The sequence below is a fragment of the Nothoprocta perdicaria genome, unplaced genomic scaffold (genome assembly GCF_003342845.1).
Source record: "Nothoprocta perdicaria isolate Ctin4 unplaced genomic scaffold, notPer1 scaffold_50, whole genome shotgun sequence".
Classification (NCBI taxonomy): Eukaryota; Metazoa; Chordata; class Aves; order Tinamiformes; family Tinamidae; genus Nothoprocta; species Nothoprocta perdicaria.
The window spans coordinates 2,259,996-2,278,068 of record NW_020455755.1 but is presented as its reverse complement, the minus strand read 5'-3'; the positions used below and the strand labels follow the sequence as shown (position 1 = coordinate 2,278,068).

Genomic DNA, 18,073 nt, shown 5'->3' with positions numbered 1-18,073 from the left:
AACGAAACAAACGTGTGAAAGAGGAGTTGTTTAAATAGACATTCTGCCAAATAAGCTGCTTCATTGTGCCAGATGTTATCTTGTAGTAGTTTCTCTTGCAGTCTCCAATGGTTCCATTATCTTTCCAGTTTCTTTTTCAATACTGTGGGTAATCAGTTGTCTTTTTTGAACTGTACTTTGCTCCATGATTAGTCCTAAGTCCCCTTACCCAGGCAAAATACCCATCAACTTTAATGGGAGCTGTAGCTGAGTAAGGGTTGAAGGATCTTAATAGCCATCAAAGGTCATCATTATATAAAGCAAGCAAGTGTATTTGCTCTTTGAACATGAAGACTTTTATTTTAAATAGACTTTAGTACTATCTAAACATTGTAAAATATCTCTTGTTCTTTTAATTTCAACAGTTCTTCTTCCTTCTCCCTCTTGATCCAGTAATTTTATGTTGCCCTTTCTTTTCTGTTCCTGTACTAACATCAAGGATGTTAGTTTGACTTCTGGACTGTGCATTTTTTTCAGGCTAACAAGCTGAGACTTATTTCATAAGTGATGGTTCATTTCAGTAGCATAACCAGTAGCATTAAGTGAGAACAAATGCAAGCCTAATGGCCAGCATGTGGCTCCTTAATACTTTTTTTTTTAATACTATATGAATTTTCCACTTTGTATGCCCATTATGCATGACATTCCCAGCAGCCCACATGCCATGCTGTGGGGATGAGGCTTTTAAGAGTGGACACTAAAACTCTATATATGGATCAGTTTTGTACCATTTTCAGTCAGTGCTATAGTTATAGCAGTATGATGCCTCTAACAGTTATACATATTTAAGTTCCTTGTTATACAGCTTTATGAAAAGGAAGGAATAATAGGAATAAACTACTCTTGTGCTTTTACACAACTTCAGCCACAATATTGATTGAATAATTATCCTTAATCTGGCTTATAAGTATCCAAATAAGTCAGTTATACCCATCTTATATTTGTGTAAACACAACCTGAAAAAGTGTTTTAAAGCGTCTTTCTTTTCTCCCAGGCTTGCAATCCCAGTTCTTGTTCTGTAAATCAGTATGAAACCTCTGTGTGGAGAAGGATGATGTCTTGAGAATATGGATAAGTAGGAGGGAAGGACTCAAGAAAACACAAGACTTAAAGTCAATTTCTCCTTCCACTGTTTATCCATAATTGTGGCAACCTTAGTGAGTGGTTGAAAGTAACAGTTCTGAAACAGGTTTCTTCCATAATCCCTTTTCTTTTTTACATTTCAAATACCACAACTAGAGAAACTCTCATTAGTTTTTAGTGTTTCTGCAAAAACACTTTTTTGGTGTTAGTGCTCATTTCTTGCTGTGGAATCAGATTAACCCTTCTGAAACACTAGGTATGACCTTTTCTTTTCTTTTATTCCCCCCCTTCTTTTTCTTTTCCTCCCCACTTAGAACTCAGACATATTTTCAAGCTCAGAGGGGGTGAGAGGAATGGCCTGAATGGCTTCATTTTTTTTTTCTTTTTTTTTCTTTCTTTTTTTTTTTTTCTTTTTCCCCCAATGGAGATACTTGACTGGATGTATTGATGTCTGGAATGATTTTATTATAGTACTACTTTTCCTTCCTAGCCTGGATCTAAAAGAACAGTGAATGGCTCTGATGACAAATCCAACTGCAAAGAGGCAAAAGCAGGAAATTTAGACCCACTGTCATGCATAAGTAAGCTTTATTTGTCTTCCCTAAATAGAACACTAACTTTAAATACTTGATTGCTAATCTGTAAAGGGAATTTGCAAGCGGATTCTTCTTTTGCCTTAATGAAATCTTAAGACAAAGGAAATACTTCTAATAGTTGTCATGCTCTAAAGCCTGTTTTTATTTTGAAATTAGGCACTGCAGATCTCCATAAAATGTATCCAACTCCACCTTCGTTGGAGCAACATATTATGGGATTTTCTCCAATGAACATGAATAACAAGGAGTATGGCAGTATGGACACTACACTTGGAGGAACAATACTTGAAGGGAATAGCTCTAGTGTGGGAGCTCAGTTCAGGATTGAAGTAGATGAGGGGTTCTGCAGCCCCAAACCTGCTGAAATAAAGGTACGTAGTGCTGATAGTTCTGATAAACCTTTCCGATGCCTCCTGCTCCCTTTAAGACCTGAAATCCTGGATAGGACCTGTGGGAAATGCAGTACAAGCTGTCACTTGTATCTTCATAATACCAGGGCAGGTAGTGCACATCTACTAAGTACAATTTACTATTTCAGTAAATTTTTACTGTTTCAATAGATTACTATTGCAACTATGGAGAACCATAGGTGCAAATGCTGGCTGTGTATGCAAATCCCTACTTTGACCCTTGTAACTATATAGGAGTTGAATATAGGAGCATTGCCACTTAAATTGGAGGCAAAATTTTATTCAGTTAATTTTTTTAAGAATTAAAAAATTTGTGCTGTTGAAATTATTTAACTTGCTGATTTAGATGCTGATGCTTTATCTTATCTTACTTCTAGGATTATTCTTATGTCTATAAACCTGAAAACTGTCAAGCTTTAGTGGGATGTTCCATGTTTGCCCCACTAAAGACTCTCCCCAGCCAGTGTCTCCCTCCCATCAAGCTRCCAGAAGAATGCATTTATCGCCAGAGCTGGGCTGTGGGAAAGCTGGATTTGCTTCCTCCAGGGCCTGCAATGCCATTCATCAAAGATGGGTATGACCGGTGCCACAAATGTTTGTTCTGTGTGGCTGTCAGTTTTCCATGTTACAGAAAGTACTCCTTTTTTGTAAAGCTGCAATGAAAAACTCTTGTAAAAACACTTCGTTTAGCCAGCTGACCAGAGCCTTTAAAAGACAGGATTAAAACTGACAGTAAGAGACTGCCTCCTCAGATAGCTTCTTAACCATGCATACATTTTATCTGTTGTCTCGTTTAAAGGTTTCTTAGGGAAGCTCAGTGGCGCAAGTCCAATTTTAATAAGTAATGAAGATGGTAACAATCAAGTTAAATGTAAACTCGGGACTCTGTTTTTGCCATGATGTTGTAGGTACTGCAAAGGCTTAGTAGGTGGTGCTTCTGTTTCTTAAATTATCTTCTCAAAGCGCAGTAATCTCAGCTATCTTGGCGCTGGGAAGGCTTCCTGTGACTGGAAGCTGTGCCCAGCGTGACATTGCCTGGTAACAGTAGTATTGCAGTCAGCACTGCTGTAACGCACACTTGCTAGCGATGGCTTTGCTGGCAGTTCTTCTCAAAGAAAATGTTTATTTGTCCTTCACTTCTCCATTAGTAGCTTGTTTCGATGGATTAGGCAACAGGGAGACTCTATTTATAAAATAATATGAATTTTAAATCTCAGCTTAAATACTGAGGTTGTTTCAACGAGTCAAACATAAGCAATATATTTTCAGATCTCATTAGTCTTATGGGTCTTTGGAGATAGTTATCTGCTTAGGAAAGAAAACATTTAATGCTTCCAGGTGATGCTTTCCTTGTGGATCCAATAGAATCTGCTGTTGGTAGACATGGAACGTTTTCTAAGTGTTGTGTGTCAACGTAGTATGTAAATAAAACATGAAAAGGAAAAGGTGCCCTTCAGACATCCATAGAATTTGTAATTTACACTGACCACACGTACTTCCTAGAAGCCTTTTGGAAAGGAAAGGACAAAGAAGAGAGGAGGAGGGGCAGGACACTTATCAATGGGGGTTCTGCAAAGTCATTTAGAACAAATGCTCTTGAAGATCCTTAAGGAGTGAAAATCATTGTGCTCTAAATTATTGGAAGATTAGTTGGAGAGAAAAAAAAAAGGGCAAATATTAATTAGGAAGGTCCCGTCTATAGAAATCTGTGGCTTGAAAACCAGTGTTCCACGTGTTTAAAACATTTCCTTCTTCTTGTGGCTGCTGTTAGTGATGGAAGCACTATGGATCAAGAGTATGGCCCTGCCTACACACCCCAGACCCATACTCCGTTTGGGATGCCACCGAGCAGCGCACCTCCCAGTAACGGTGGAGCTGGAATTCTCCCTTCTCCTTCCACCCCTCGTTTCCCAACTCCTCGGACACCAAGGACTCCTCGGACACCTCGTGGAGCTGGTGGACCCGCAAGTGCACAGGGTTCAGTCAAATATGAGAACTCTGACTTATATTCACCAGCTTCCACCCCATCAACGTGTAGACCGCTCAATTCTGTCGAGCCCGCCACGGTGCCCTCTATCCCGGAGGCGCACAGTCTATACGTGAATCTCATCCTCTCGGAGTCTGTCATGAACCTCTTCAAAGACTGTAACTTTGACAGCTGCTGCATTTGTGTTTGCAATATGAACATCAAAGGTGCTGATGTTGGGGTTTACATTCCTGATCCAACACAAGAGGCCCAATATAGGTGTACCTGTGGTTTCAGTGCTGTTATGAATAGAAAATTTGGCAACAGCTCTGGACTGTTTCTTGAAGATGAATTGGATATTCTAGGACGTAATACAGAGTGTGGCAAAGAAGCAGAAAAACGCTTTGAAGCTCTCAGAGCTACTGCTATTGAACATGGCAGTGGAGGACTGAAAGAACCTGAGAAACTGCCAGATGAGCTAATACTGTTGCTGCAGGATCAGTGCACCAACTTGTTCTCGCCGTTTGGAGCAGCAGATCAAGATCCTCTCCCCAAAGCTGGGGCAGTGAGCAACCTGGTACGCGTAGAGGAAAGGGATTGTTGCAATGACTGCTACTTAGCGTTGGAACATGGGCGCCAGTTCATGGACAATATGTCAGGAGGCAAAGTTGATGAAGCACTTGTGAAAACTACTTGCTTGCACCACTGGTCAAAAAGAAATGGTAAATATTGAAAACAACTAGATCTTATTCTTTAATTTTTTGAAGGGTGTGTGTGAAGAGGGTGTCCCTTTTCTGGGGCTTTTATAATGCCATCTGTAACTGTCTCATAGAGCACTCCTTGCTCATGTATTTTTGGATATCTGCCTTTCCTCTCAATAATATTCTTTCCATGTAGCAACTCTATTAAGGTTAATAGTGAAATATAAAGCCTGGATAGCAGTTAACTGCAATCCAGAATCATGGGTGATCATCGAGAAGACTAAAAGAAAGCCAGGTTGCCAAGTATCAGCGGGGGGTTAAGTTTAAAAGCTCACGCTATAGTTAAATCAATGTTTTCAGGCCTCCACAAGAAGACTTGGTATTACTCTGACCTTGTTATTCAAGATTAAAAGATGCTTTTAAAAAGAGGCTATGAAATTACAACTTCCCAAACTGCATGTTAGCTTTTTATTTCTAAACACTGTGTATTAAAAAGGAGATAGTGGTGTCAAGCTGATGAAACAGACTGCGACTGTTGTTTGAGGCTTCGCGAAACGTGTCTGAAGTGAGCACTGGGTGGCAGTCTGCTTAAACAGCCTTTATTTGGAAGGAGCAGCATGGTAGTTCAAATCTTGTATGGCTGTTGTATGCTTTTTTTGATTTAGGCTAAGAAGAATATACTAAGATGGTGAGGCTTTCAAGGGAAGGAACTCTACAGTTTAAGAAATCCATGTGCTTGGTGCTTTCTATCTTAACCTTTGCATGGCCTATATGAACAGCATATCTATTTATGTGAGAAGAAAGTGACTTTGTTTAAAATCCAGGCGGTATAGGATTCCGGGCTTTGGATTTTTTTTTTTTTTTTCCCTGTTGTTGTGGCAAGCCCTGAGAATTTCTTGTCCTTTCAGTGGTGGATGTGAGCATGCAGTGTTCCCAGGACATCCTTCGAATGCTCCTCTCGCTTCAGCCCGTTCTTCAGGATGCAATTCAGAAGAAACGAACAGTCCGATCTTGGGGTGTGCAAGGCCCCCTCACGTGGCAACAGTTTCACAAAATGGCTGGCAGAGGCTCTTACGGTAAATGGCTGTGTGGCCTCCGCTCCATTAATCTGCTTGATCTGACTGCCAAACGCCGGCGCCTCCATGCAGTTAAACTTCCTGAACAGGGGAGAACTGTTCGTGGCTGTCTGTACAGTAGTAAAAACGTTAAACTGTGCAACTTCTTGAGGTCCTGGGAGATTTCAAAGAAAAATAGCTAGTTGCTGCCTTTTTGCAGAGGGTTGGATCATGCACGCAGRCTTTTCAATTGTATTTATCAAAATGAGGACTATTACCCTTTTAATCAGCGTTCCTTCCTTTTAGTAACACTAGTTTCTCTATTTATGCTTCCCAGAAGCAGGGCATTTACTTTGTTAGCTTCTTGCTTTTAATATATGGGCAAATGTATCTTGTTATCTAGGAACGGATGAGTCCCCAGAACCACTGCCAATCCCGACGTTCCTGCTGGGATACGACTACGATTTTCTGGTGCTGTCTCCGTTTGCGTTGCCGTATTGGGAGAGACTGATGTTGGAACCTTATGGATCTCAAAGAGACGTTGCTTACGTTGTGGTGTGCCCTGAGAATGAGGCTCTGCTGAATGGAGCAAAAAGCTTCTTTAGGGATCTGACTGCAATATAYGAGGTACATTATTTATGGCAGTTCACAGTGAAATGGGTTTTTGAAACACTATTTCTGATACATACTCGTAACTACTTATCAGGCTTGTCTCAAATGATATAACCGTGCAGAAACACACAGAAAAGACTTCAGGAATAGGCACTTGGAAGATAAGGGCTGTTCCTGCTGCTTGTCGTTCCCTTTAGTAATAGCTTTTTTAGACAGTCCATCTGATAGACGCCACCCAGTGGTAAAACTGCGTATTACTGCTCAATTGTCTAGCTATGGAGAATTAATTTAATGCATGTATGACTTTGGACTATGATTAAGATTAGAATGGATGATCTCTCTTTTTTTTTTTTTTTTTTTTTTTTTTCCCCTCCTTGCATTTAGGGAAAACCTGCAAATATGAAATATGCCATAAAATGACAGTATGCAATATTTCATCTTTGAATTACAGTGTAGCATTCTAGAATTAAAATACTCCTTCTGGATATCACAACTAAGTCTATGCTCTGTTCTCAACTGTGTTATGCCAYAACTAAATCTATATTTACATATATGCACCTTTGATAATTTACAGTTCTTAAAATCTAAAAATACCTAATCTTGCATCTTTTCTTTGCTGTCTTTGCAGTCGTGCAGACTTGGGCAGCATAGACCTATCTGTAAGCTGTTGCCTGATGGCATCATGAGAGTTGGACCTACTGCTTCAAAGAAACTTTCTGAGAAGCTGGTCACAGAATGGTTCTCACAGACAGCTAATGCCAACAATGAAGCGTTTTCCAAACTGAAGCTATATGCACAAGTTTGCAGATATGAGCTGGGTATGTGTGTGTTGGTTTTTTTTCCATGCTATTTTTGTTTCATGTAGTTACCAGTAACTCAGTCCCAATAGAAAAGGAGAAATAGTTGCATTTATTAAGTCTTATTGTTGATACAGTTTTGGGTTTTGTTCTGTACTTGGGGAAAAGTATGTACCTAGATATGTGCCAAAATGGCTTCTTGTCATCTAGCAGTGTCTTTAGGGAATGGTAGTGTCASTGCCTGGCACTGACTTCTGCTGTCTTTGCAGATGCATGCTAAAACTTAAGCCTCTATGTCACATGTTTATATATGTTATGAGAACTATCACTTTCCTTAAGTGCGCTAAAGCCAGASATGAAATTATGCTTTTTCTGCTTTTAGGTCCATATCTTGCTTCTCAGCCCTTGGACAATTCTTTACTTTCCCAAACAAATCTAATCCCTGCCCAAAGCCAGGCGCCCTCTGCTCTGCCGCCGGTGACAGCTAACGCTGGGAACCCCAACACTCCGTCGTCTGCTCCCACAGCCGCTACCAGTAGCACTATGACAGTGACATCAAACAGTGCCATGACTTCCGCAGCCACTACAGCTAATTCCACGTTGACGACCACTGCCACTTCATCGTCTTCCGCCAACGTAGGCGGTGGGATCCCGACGAGCAAAGCTGCGTCGTTTCCCCCTTTCAGCGGCATGAGCAGCGCCGCTTCCGCCCCCCTGCCCRCGCAGGCTGCAACGGTCCAGAACGGGCAAACAGGCGGCCAGCAGCAACAGCCGCCGTTGCCAACAGCTGGGATGTCCAGCGAGACTCCGTCTGCACCCGTGCAGCCCCATGCCGAGGTTTCCGAAAGGTAATGGGCTGCACAGTCCAACTATATAGGTTATCCCCTTGCCCCAGCTCAAAAATGTGTGTCTTAATGTAGTTCTGGATCTCTYGGCAAAATCCTTGTATTTCTTTTCTAGTTACCAGGCTATATTTTAGGGACAATAAGATGTTTGGAGTTTAACTTTTTCATTCAAGTCTTAGCTGTAATGATCAGTTTTAATAGCATCTCAGTGCCTGCTGAGATTTAAAAATAAACTTTCTCTTTCACTAAACTTTCTCAGTTCTGCAAACTATTAGCTTTGCACATTTTAAAGTGGGGCAGAAGGAGAACAGATAATAGTGCCACTTTAACTTTGAAAACAGAGCAGAAGTTAGAGTAGTAAAGGCAACTCTTACTGAGAGACTGAATTCTACGTAATTTTATTCCCTGATTGATATAAAAACCTRAGCATTGATGAGCTGCTGCAATAAAGAAGGCTAAAGAAAATGCCAGGGATGCTGGATTGCTGATGAGCTCACATACTTTAACAGAGAAAACTATTTCTTAAAATGCACTTGATTCAGAAGTCTTTCAGGTTTATCTTTGGGAATTTGATCTTAGCTGTAGTGCAGAAATACCTTCTAACCAAAATATAAAACTCTGCTTTTTGTAATTGGTTTCAAAATTTAATTTCTAGCACTATGGATCGTGATAAAGTTGGCGTTCCTACAGATGGAGATTCACATGCCATCACCTATCCACCTGCAATTGTAGTTTACATAATTGATCCTTTTACATACGAAAAAAAGGATGAGAACAGCAGCTCATCCAGTCTGTGGACACTCGGGCTTCTGCGCTGCTTCTTAGAGATGGTTCAGGTTCTTCCACCTAACATCAAGAATATAATTTCTGTGCAGGTAAGCCATCATTTGTCAAAGTATCTTTTGGTTTAGCTCTGTTTTGGAGATGATGAGAATTTAAGGATGAAAATTTGATTTGCCGTCTAAGTATTAAATACATTTCTGCGGTTATTTTAACTTTGGAGATCATAGTTTTTAGACAGGTTGACTGTTATTAATCAAAACTAAATCCTGTGGTATGTTCTGTACTCATCAGGCTCATCTCAAAAGTAAATGTATTATTCCAGCACAGTGAGTGGAGTATGGGAGAATGGCCTGTCCCTCCCTGATTTCCATTAGCAGTGTGACCCTGCCGGGCTTCAGGCAGATTATCTTCCCCATAGGCATCAGTCTGTACTGCTGTCAACAACTGCAAAACTAATAAATGGATTTCTCTTCTGAGAAATCTCTAAGAATCTCCTCAACCAAGTCTTGCATTTTCTGAAGAGAATTTCAAGAATAATTACTTGAAGTCTCGCACAGCTGCAGAACTGGAGGGAAGATGCCAAAGAACCAGAGAAATGTGATTGCTCTAAGGAAATTCAAGAAACAGCTTAGCCAGTACTATCTCCAAAAACATTTAATCTAATGATGAAATAGTGATTGTTTTCCAATGTAAGCAGGACTCAGGCTTTTTTTTTTTTCCCTGTGTAATCTTTTTCTAGATTGTCCCATGTCAGTACCTTTTACAACCAGTGAAACATGAAGACCGGCAGATTTACACTCAGCATTTGAAGTCCTTGGCGTTTTCAGCATTTACTCAGTGTCGGAGACCCCTTCCAACTTCCACCAACGTGAAAACATTAACTGGCTTTGGCCCAGGCTTAGCAATGGAAACTGCTCTTCGGAGCTCTGATGTGAGTACCTGCAAGARTTCCTGATTTTTAATTTGATGGTTGTGTAATTATGTAGATCACAGAAATGTCTGTCTCTCTTAAATCATTGAAGTCTTTCACATTAGTTAACCGGGTTCTTGGGAATAGTCACTTCTTGAGACTTCACTGTCTGTTCTCTCATCTCTGCAGAGACCCGAGTGTATCCGACTGTACACCCCTCCTTTTATCCTGGCTCCTGTAAAGGACAAGCAAACAGAACTGGGAGAAACTTTTGGAGAAGCTGGCCAGAAGTACAACGTACTTTTTGTGGGCTACTGTTTGTCTCATGATCAAAGATGGCTTCTGGCATCCTGTACAGATCTCTACGGAGAACAACTAGAAACTTGCATAATTAATATTGATGTACCAAATAGGTAGGAACAAACATCTGAATTTAATTTTTAGCGTGTGCTTCTTGATTTGTCTTTTCTTCTATTTGTGATGGTGTAAGAATTGTAGGCTTTTGTAACCACACTATATTGTAAAAATAACTTGAGCAAATGGGTGTTTTTGCTGTTAAATGCACGTTGCATTTGAATTAGATTTCYTGAAGCTGTGTGGGKTTTTTTTGTTTTTGTTTCTTATATGTTTTTGTACAAATGCATTCATCTAAAGCCCCCAAACTTTCTCTTATTGGTGCTGGGATATGATTAATTAACAAACAAACAAAGCCCTCAACTTTCTCCCTTCTCTTTCCTCGCAAACCCCCAAACCTTTGTTTAGTTTAACATGAAAAGAGGATGGATTTGATATAGGAAAATGTTAACATTTCTGTGCCCAGTGAATGTTCAGCTTAATGCAGATATGAAAATGCAAACACGGCAATGGAAATTTATTGCAGATGGCATTTTGTTTTGTTTCTTTTCTCCATTTTAGAGCTCGCAGGAAAAAGGGCTCTGCCCGCAGACTTGGTCTTCAGAAACTCTGGGAATGGTGCTTGGGACTTGTGCAGATGAGCTCTTTGCCATGGAGAGTTGTAATAGGCCGTTTAGGAAGACTAGGACACGGGGAATTAAAAGGTAACATTAGCATCCTAGAGGCTAAGATGTTATTTGAAGCTTTAACTTTTTATAATAATGTAAAGTAGTTTCTGTCTCTGCTTCTGGAAGGAGAGCTAGGATATGAATCTATAAAGGAACTCTAAAGTTAGCACATGTGAAGCTTAAATATATATAGTAATGTATTTTGCAGCAAATGGTGTTCTTCTAGACAAAMTTATATATCTCTGTACCCTCAGACTGGAGTTGTTTGCTGAGTCGCCGAAACCTCCAGTCCCTCAGTAAGAGGCTCAAGGACATGTGCAGGATGTGTGGGATCTCTGCAGCAGACTCCCCCAGTATCCTCAGCGCGTGTTTGGTGGCCATGGAACCACAGGGCTCCTTCATTATTATGCCAGGTACCTGAGAAACTCCTGGTTTTGGTGAGGGAACGAATAGTCCCATTGTAAAGAAGCTAATAAAATACTTGATTTCTCTCCCAAAGATTCCGTATCGACAGGCTCTGTGTTTGGACGCAGCACCACTTTGAATATGCAGACGTCACAGCTGAATACCCCGCAGGACACRTCGTGCACTCACATACTCGTGTTTCCCACATCTGCCTCTGTGCAAGTAGCATCGTCAACTTACACCACTGAAAACTTGGACCTGGCCTTCAACACAAACAATGGTTAGTAGACAGGTTGTGGGTGAGCTTTCTTTTTTTTCTCTTTCAAAACACCGCAAACCCTCAAATCCAGCACTGCTTCCCCTCTATTAAGTTTAAGGTTGTTTATGCAAATAAGCTGCAAGATTTACATAAATAGCTTTTTTTCAGAATGGGTATTGCTATGTGTTGTACCCAGGGAATGTAGAAATTGACTGTCTTGTTCTTTTTCAAGATGGAGCAGATGGAATGGGGATCTTTGACTTGTTAGACACTGGAGATGATCTTGATCCTGATATTATAAATATTCTTCCTGCGTCCCCTACTGGATCCCCTGTACATTCTCCAGGGTCCCACTACCCCCATGGAGGTGATATGGGCAAGGTAAGTATTAGAGTAAATATAGAGAAAGTTTTTTGTTGTTGTTGTTGAGGTTTGGGGCTTTTTTCTGATGTTTGTTTGTTTGTTTTCTTGCCCTTCCCTCTCTTGCTTTCCATCTCCTAATTTTGTTTGTGGAATTAAAAGTTCCTGTGAAAACATTCTGAATCAGTTGGATATTGAATTGTCTTTGCAACATTCATGTAATGTTTGAGCATTTCAAAATGCTTTATGTTTGGAAAGTTGCAGGTAATCGTCTAATATTAGGAGAGGGTGACTTAAATTATCGGTTCTTTTACAGGGTCAAGGCACAGATCGATTGCTGTCAACAGAATCTCATGATGAAGTAACAAATATACTGCAACAGCCTTTGGCCCTTGGTTACTTTGTGTCAACTGCCAAAGCAGGTCCATTGCCTGACTGGTTTTGGTCAGCGTGTCCTCAAGCACAAAATCAGTGTCCCTTGTTTCTTAAGGTACTGTAACCTCATCAGTCCGTGCAGCCGCTTTTCCTGGGCATGGGTGGCTGTGTTGTGTGCAGGGATCAAATTAAGAACTAGGTTATTACTGTCCTGAAAACAATTTTGGTGTGTGTGTCTCTTGGCAGGTTTTTGTCTCAATAGAGAAGTTGGGCTTTAAATTTTTGAGGCAAAGGGTTTTTTATATCCACTTTTTAAAAGTAGAAAAACATCATTAAACAAAGTAGCAAATGTTTCTGCTCCTTTATATTAGGCTCAACTCTCTTCTGCTGGCTTTGTGCTACAGCACTGCAGTATTTCGTAAGGGTAGGTGCCGTACTGAGCTTCTGGCCAGATCTCTGGTTAATGTTTGACTCCCTTTGCGACTGGTGGCAGAGGGAAGTACGCAAGTATAACGCAGTGTCACCTTTATGCTGCAAGTATAATGTGGTATCACCTTTACACTGGGTAAAAATAATCTCTGTTTATTTATTGCATAAAGGATAAAAGCTRGTTTTCTAGTGTTGGCTGTCTCCAAATGATAGTCATTGCCCCATCTGTCAAGATACTGTCTGATTTATTAATTCATTTTATGGCACAACCAAGGCAGATTTCACATACTTAAAGCTATGCATTAGTATATAAAGAAATTTTGCTTATTAATATTATTCATTTTTGAATTAAATTAGCATTTTTAATACTATACCATGTTATCTAATGATCCTGATCTATTTTCTTCAGCCTTATTTATGTCAGGATTAGTGGTGCCTCTTGACTTAAGCTCAGCTCTGCTTCTGGTATAAGTGTGTGCGCTTGGTTTTGTGTTTTGAATGGATGATTTATTATTTAGCTTAAGTATCTCTATGGCATAGAAGTAGCTGGACCTGTGGAAAGCAACTAAACTTTAAGTCTATATATTACTAAAAATCTTGAGTTGCTTTTTATTTTTATTTAATAATCACTTAATGTAGGCACAGGGATTTAAAGTATTTCCTAAGATGTATTAAGCTACTAGCACTGCACTTTTAAGGGAGATTTATGAGTGCATTTCCTCAGATCCTGATAATCCCAATGCTTGTTGACTGTATAAGTTAAAACCTGGTCTGGCTTGTGTGTCACAATAGCAAGTGGCTGAAGGCTGCAGAGGGGAAGGCAGGTTGCAGCAGAAGCGGGTAGTAACTGCCGGCATTTCCCCTTCCTCTCGCAGGCCTCTCTGCACCTCCACGTGCCTTCAGTGCAATCAGACGAGCTACTCCACAGTAAACACTCCCATCCACTTGATTCTAATCAAACTTCTGATGTGCTCAGGTATTTATGATTGATCACTTACAGAAATACTTTTTCATTTTTTTTCATTTTGCTGATGTAAAATCACATATTCTTTATTTTTCTTGTTATTTTGTTTTTGTGCTGCTGATATCCCTAACTACTTCATACAGAGACACTGTAAATTACTGTGCTTTGAGTGGTTAAAAGATGGCTTTATCACAAAGCAGTGCAATTAAAAATGAAATAAAACATCTTAAGGCCCTCTTTTARGTGAAAGACGAGGAATTTCTTAAGCTAGAAGGAGCTTGAGGTGTAACATGTTGCCTAAGTTGTATCTAAGGTTATTTACTAAAATGTTAAGCCAGAGTCTTGGATGGGTTGGGGGAATAGTGAAGTGCTGATGCATAAGACAATAGATTCATGTAAAAATGGGACAGCTGTTGATGAGGAAAATTCACATATTCTTCTCCAGATGTTTATTTTCATATGCAAATCTCTTGAAAATAGTTAAGCATCAACAATTAAAATGGTGTTTTCCACTGGAGGGATTAAAATAAAGTTAATACAGAATGTTTAGAAAACTATCTTTCGAGGTGCTTTTTTATTAAATAGGGACTGTAAAATGCTTTCCTGAAAACAGCAGCGGGAAAATCTGTTGGTTTGACAGAAGCTTTTGTTTGTCTTCCAGGTTTGTTCTGGAACAGTACAATGCACTCTCCTGGCTAACCTGTGATCCTGCAACCCAGGACAGACGGTCATGTCTCCCAGTTCATTTTGTGGTGCTGAATCAGTTGTATAACTTTATCATGAATATGCTGTGATCTTCATCTGAATTTTGAAAGACGAGAATGAGGAAAAGGGATATTTCACTGCAGGACTAAGTTATAAGTTCTTCTCAGTGCAAGTGGTTTGTGATGGGGTATGAATCTTGTTACTTCCAGCAAATATTGCTTTGGCTTGTGAGAAGGGCATCTATAACCCTACTGTCTTTGAATTGACTATGGGGGACTCTTTAGAACGATGATCAGAAAGTGTATTATAACATTTTTAGTAGCAAAATTAACCATATTTTCCCCAGTCACAGTATTTGTGAAGAGTAATGAGCCATAGTACCCAGACATGGTTAATGAATTTTAAAGCATGGAGATGAGAAGAAATATGAGGAACAATAAGTTTCAACCTATGGCTTCAGAACATCAAGATGTTCTTGTATTGGATTATAGTACCTAGTATTCAAAAATGCCTGCATCTCTTATTTATTGTAAGTTTTTAAATGTATAAATTGTCTTATATTTCTTAACCTCTTTTATAAAAATTTTCCTAGAAGGTTTATACCGCCTTCTTGCTTTAAAGCAATTGGTCTAAAATATATGTAATCGTCTTAATTAAAAGTTGCAGTAGGTTGCTTTTAGAGTATTATTTTTTTGTAAGGGGGTGGGTGGGGACAGTAAATTTGTATTGTCTTGATGTACAGTTTAATGGGGATAGAGGGGTTAATGTCCATACCATTGTGTGTGGGGGATTTACAGCTAAGCTGTAGTTGCAGAGTACATGTACAGTAATGAAGTTCACTGTGTTTATATAAATTGAAAAGGTACCGGGTCTTACAGCATTTTATATCACACCTTTACAGAGTAACAATGGCAATATATAAGTGATATTGTAGGTGGTTTAACTTGTAGTGAGAATAAAATGAATAAACTCTTCAACTGAAGTTTGTGTTATGGTTCAGGGCTGTGGCTAGATTCTCAGATCTGTTTCCAGTAGACAAGTTTCATTATTACAAGCAAATCTATCGTGCAGTGTTGTTACCTGGATGTTCTTGGCACTGTGGAGGCCACGTTGTTTTGTTTTGTGTTTGTGATAAAACACAAATGTGAGACAGAACAGATGCAGAAAACTCTGACCTTATCCAAAGTCTCCTGCAAGGCTGAAATTTAGCCCAGCTCTAGCCATTTTACAAATGCAAAAATAGTCAATCTTGACTTTAAGATTGGTGTGTGTTTAACTAAAATGTGGTGTATATAGATTCTCAGTGAATTCTGGTATTCAGATTTTATTCCACTAGTAAAAAGCAAAGCGAAACCCTGAACACTTTCCTTTTTCATGTATTTTGGCACTGTGGTGAAGGTCCAAGTACCAGTGTACGGCCTTCCCTGCGCCCCGGCTGCAGACTCCGGCTGGGGCATGTGCCAAGGAGGCTGAGCCCTCCCCAAGGAAGGGCCTCGGGAGTGAAAAGGCTTTTGTTAACCCCTCCCTCTGTCTACAGTCCCCATTTTCCTTAGTAGTTTCCTTCCATTCTCCCAGCACACGCCAAATGTCTGATGCTGCTCTGAAATGGCCCCTACGGGTGCTGCGGAGCAACAGCATCTGCTTTTTCTTGGTTCCTCCTCGTCTGACTGCCAGGTTTCAAAGACTGACTCGTGCAGTGCCCACGTGAGCCTGTCGTGAGACCCTGTGCTCGCTGTCACCTGGCTCTCGTATGTTCGTCCTGCCTGCTTAAACCTCGACAGGAGCAAGTTTTAAGATCCGTTTGTGCACCCGCTGTTAATCCTCTACAAAGAAGAAATCACTTGTATTTACAAAACCTAATATGTTGATGAAAATCATGTTTTGTAAATGCAAAATATTTGCCTGAAATCATCTTTTTTTTCTTTTCGTATAAAGTCTCCTTGAATTGTGTATATACAATATTAGCAACTTTTTTGTTTTTGTATAAAGAAGTTGTACAATTGGTGACAAAATTTTCAGTCGTTTCTTCAAAAAAAAAAAAAAAAAAAACATGAGTGCAATCAGAAGTCAGCATATTTTGATATTAAAGTTAAAAACTGGGTCTGTCCATTACTTTTTCTTGATAATGATAATGTACCACAGATTAAACGGCACACTTTTGTTTTAGAGCAGATGGTTTCTTTCTCATTTGGCTGAGATTTTAAGGGGGAAAGTGCTTCTAAAACTGGAATTTTCAAAGCATTTGTCTCTGTTTTGTTAAATCTGATTTGTATCCATAAAGGTAAGTGAATCAGCTGCCTAAACACTGGTGTAACTACTCTGTTATCTGGACCACAGCCTTCCTTGTGAAACTCTCCAACTGTGAAATAGGTCAGTTCTTTTTTTCCCCCTTCTCCCCCTATGCAGCTTAAGTAAATTATAATGTTGCAACTACTGGAAAAGATCAGGAGGGCCCTTTTTGAAAATGATAGTCACAGCCAGCATAGTGCATATCAAAACTGCCATCCCCACAAGCCAGCTACTACAGTGCACCTACTTTCTTAAAAAATTTCGTTTACTTAGCTGTTTTACTCTTTTAAGGTCACAAAGTTATTTATGAATAAAATTGTCGCAATCCTATTATTGGGGTTGTTTAGCAAGTACAAGCTTAATGTGTGTTGAAAATTTTAGTTTTAGCTTCTCAAAATAGTCTCACAGAAAAAAAATATTGGCACTGCTTTATTAATTCTGTGAAAATTGTTCTCCTCTCAGGTGTGTTAGACAGCCAGTGAAAGACACACCTGCACTATCTCCATTTATATTAAAACATATTATTTTTTAATTTAGCTATGTCCTTAAGCCATGTAGTCCTCTGGACTGTGACTTGCTCTACTTGGATCAGGTTTCTGTAAACACTGTTGCTAGAGCACCAYGCCAGGCCCCCACCCGTACTTGCAAACAACCCTTAAATTTTCAACTAGCTGTAACATGTAAATCTTTCTAACCTTTGCTGAAATAAGTTAAAAAAATAAATTTATATTTAAATACTCAGCTAGAAGTCACTGTGGCATAGATTATTTTGTTTCTCTGTTCATCTCCTCTGTGGATTTTTAACTTCATCTGTTGAAGAGTTGTAGCTGTCTTTAATCAMGCATTAGTTCTTGATGCTGTAATATCAAAATATTATTACGTTATTTTAAAGCTTTCAGAAAGGATTAAGATGTGCCCCCTGTATGGTGCTGTATCCTACTCTGGCACAGCAGAGGGGTCTGGTACAGCTGCACCACCTCCTCCAAACCTTTTTCTCAGATGTTTATGTAAGGAGGGGACAATGTGTGACACCTTCCATGGGGAATTTTTTTTTTTTTTTTGACTTTAATTAATTAAAGGAGCCATAGAGTGCAAGGGGAAGGAGGGGCCTATGTAKCTTATTATTGGTGGAGTAAAACTGCAGAACTAGCTGGCACCTACCCTATCCCAAGCGTGGCTTTTTCGGTCAGTTATTAAGCAGGGTTGAGGGTTTTTTCCCTCACAACCCGGAGCTGAGGCCCCTGCACAGCGCTGGGGTCCCGGTGCCACCTGGGGCCTCCTCCGCACCGAGCGGCAGCCGTGATCAACCACCCATCCCACCCGGCCTCTCCCGTCGTGACAAAAACAAGAAGAAAAAAGGCAACTAAGGAACAAACGCTCGGGCCGACGAGCGCCGTAAGCGCCGGCTTGTACAAATTGTGATGGAGGAGATGAGAGGGGGGGAAAAGAGAAAAAAAAAAAAAAAAAA

At 39.9% G+C, this 18,073-nt stretch overlaps 1 protein-coding gene across 1 annotated transcript in view; it reads left to right on the top strand.

Moving 5' to 3' along the window:
* The window catches only part of MED13 (mediator complex subunit 13), a 48,088-nt gene extending 32,110 nt beyond the window's left edge, over nt 1–15,978 (top strand). The window contains exons 14-31 of the mRNA XM_026047893.1: nt 1,613–1,703; nt 1,875–2,089; nt 2,506–2,702; nt 3,900–4,816; nt 5,704–5,871; nt 6,254–6,477; nt 7,091–7,280; nt 7,642–8,107; nt 8,760–8,979; nt 9,627–9,818; nt 9,987–10,210; nt 10,713–10,855; nt 11,074–11,232; nt 11,319–11,504; nt 11,716–11,864; nt 12,160–12,333; nt 13,523–13,623; nt 14,273–15,978. Of these exons, the coding sequence (XP_025903678.1) occupies nt 1,613–1,703; nt 1,875–2,089; nt 2,506–2,702; nt 3,900–4,816; nt 5,704–5,871; nt 6,254–6,477; nt 7,091–7,280; nt 7,642–8,107; nt 8,760–8,979; nt 9,627–9,818; nt 9,987–10,210; nt 10,713–10,855; nt 11,074–11,232; nt 11,319–11,504; nt 11,716–11,864; nt 12,160–12,333; nt 13,523–13,623; nt 14,273–14,405 (4,149 nt within the window). The 3' untranslated portion in view covers nt 14,406–15,978. The remainder of the gene's footprint in view (nt 1–1,612; nt 1,704–1,874; nt 2,090–2,505; nt 2,703–3,899; nt 4,817–5,703; nt 5,872–6,253; nt 6,478–7,090; nt 7,281–7,641; nt 8,108–8,759; nt 8,980–9,626; nt 9,819–9,986; nt 10,211–10,712; nt 10,856–11,073; nt 11,233–11,318; nt 11,505–11,715; nt 11,865–12,159; nt 12,334–13,522; nt 13,624–14,272) is intronic.
* Nucleotides 15,979–18,073: the final 2,095 nt, after the last annotated feature.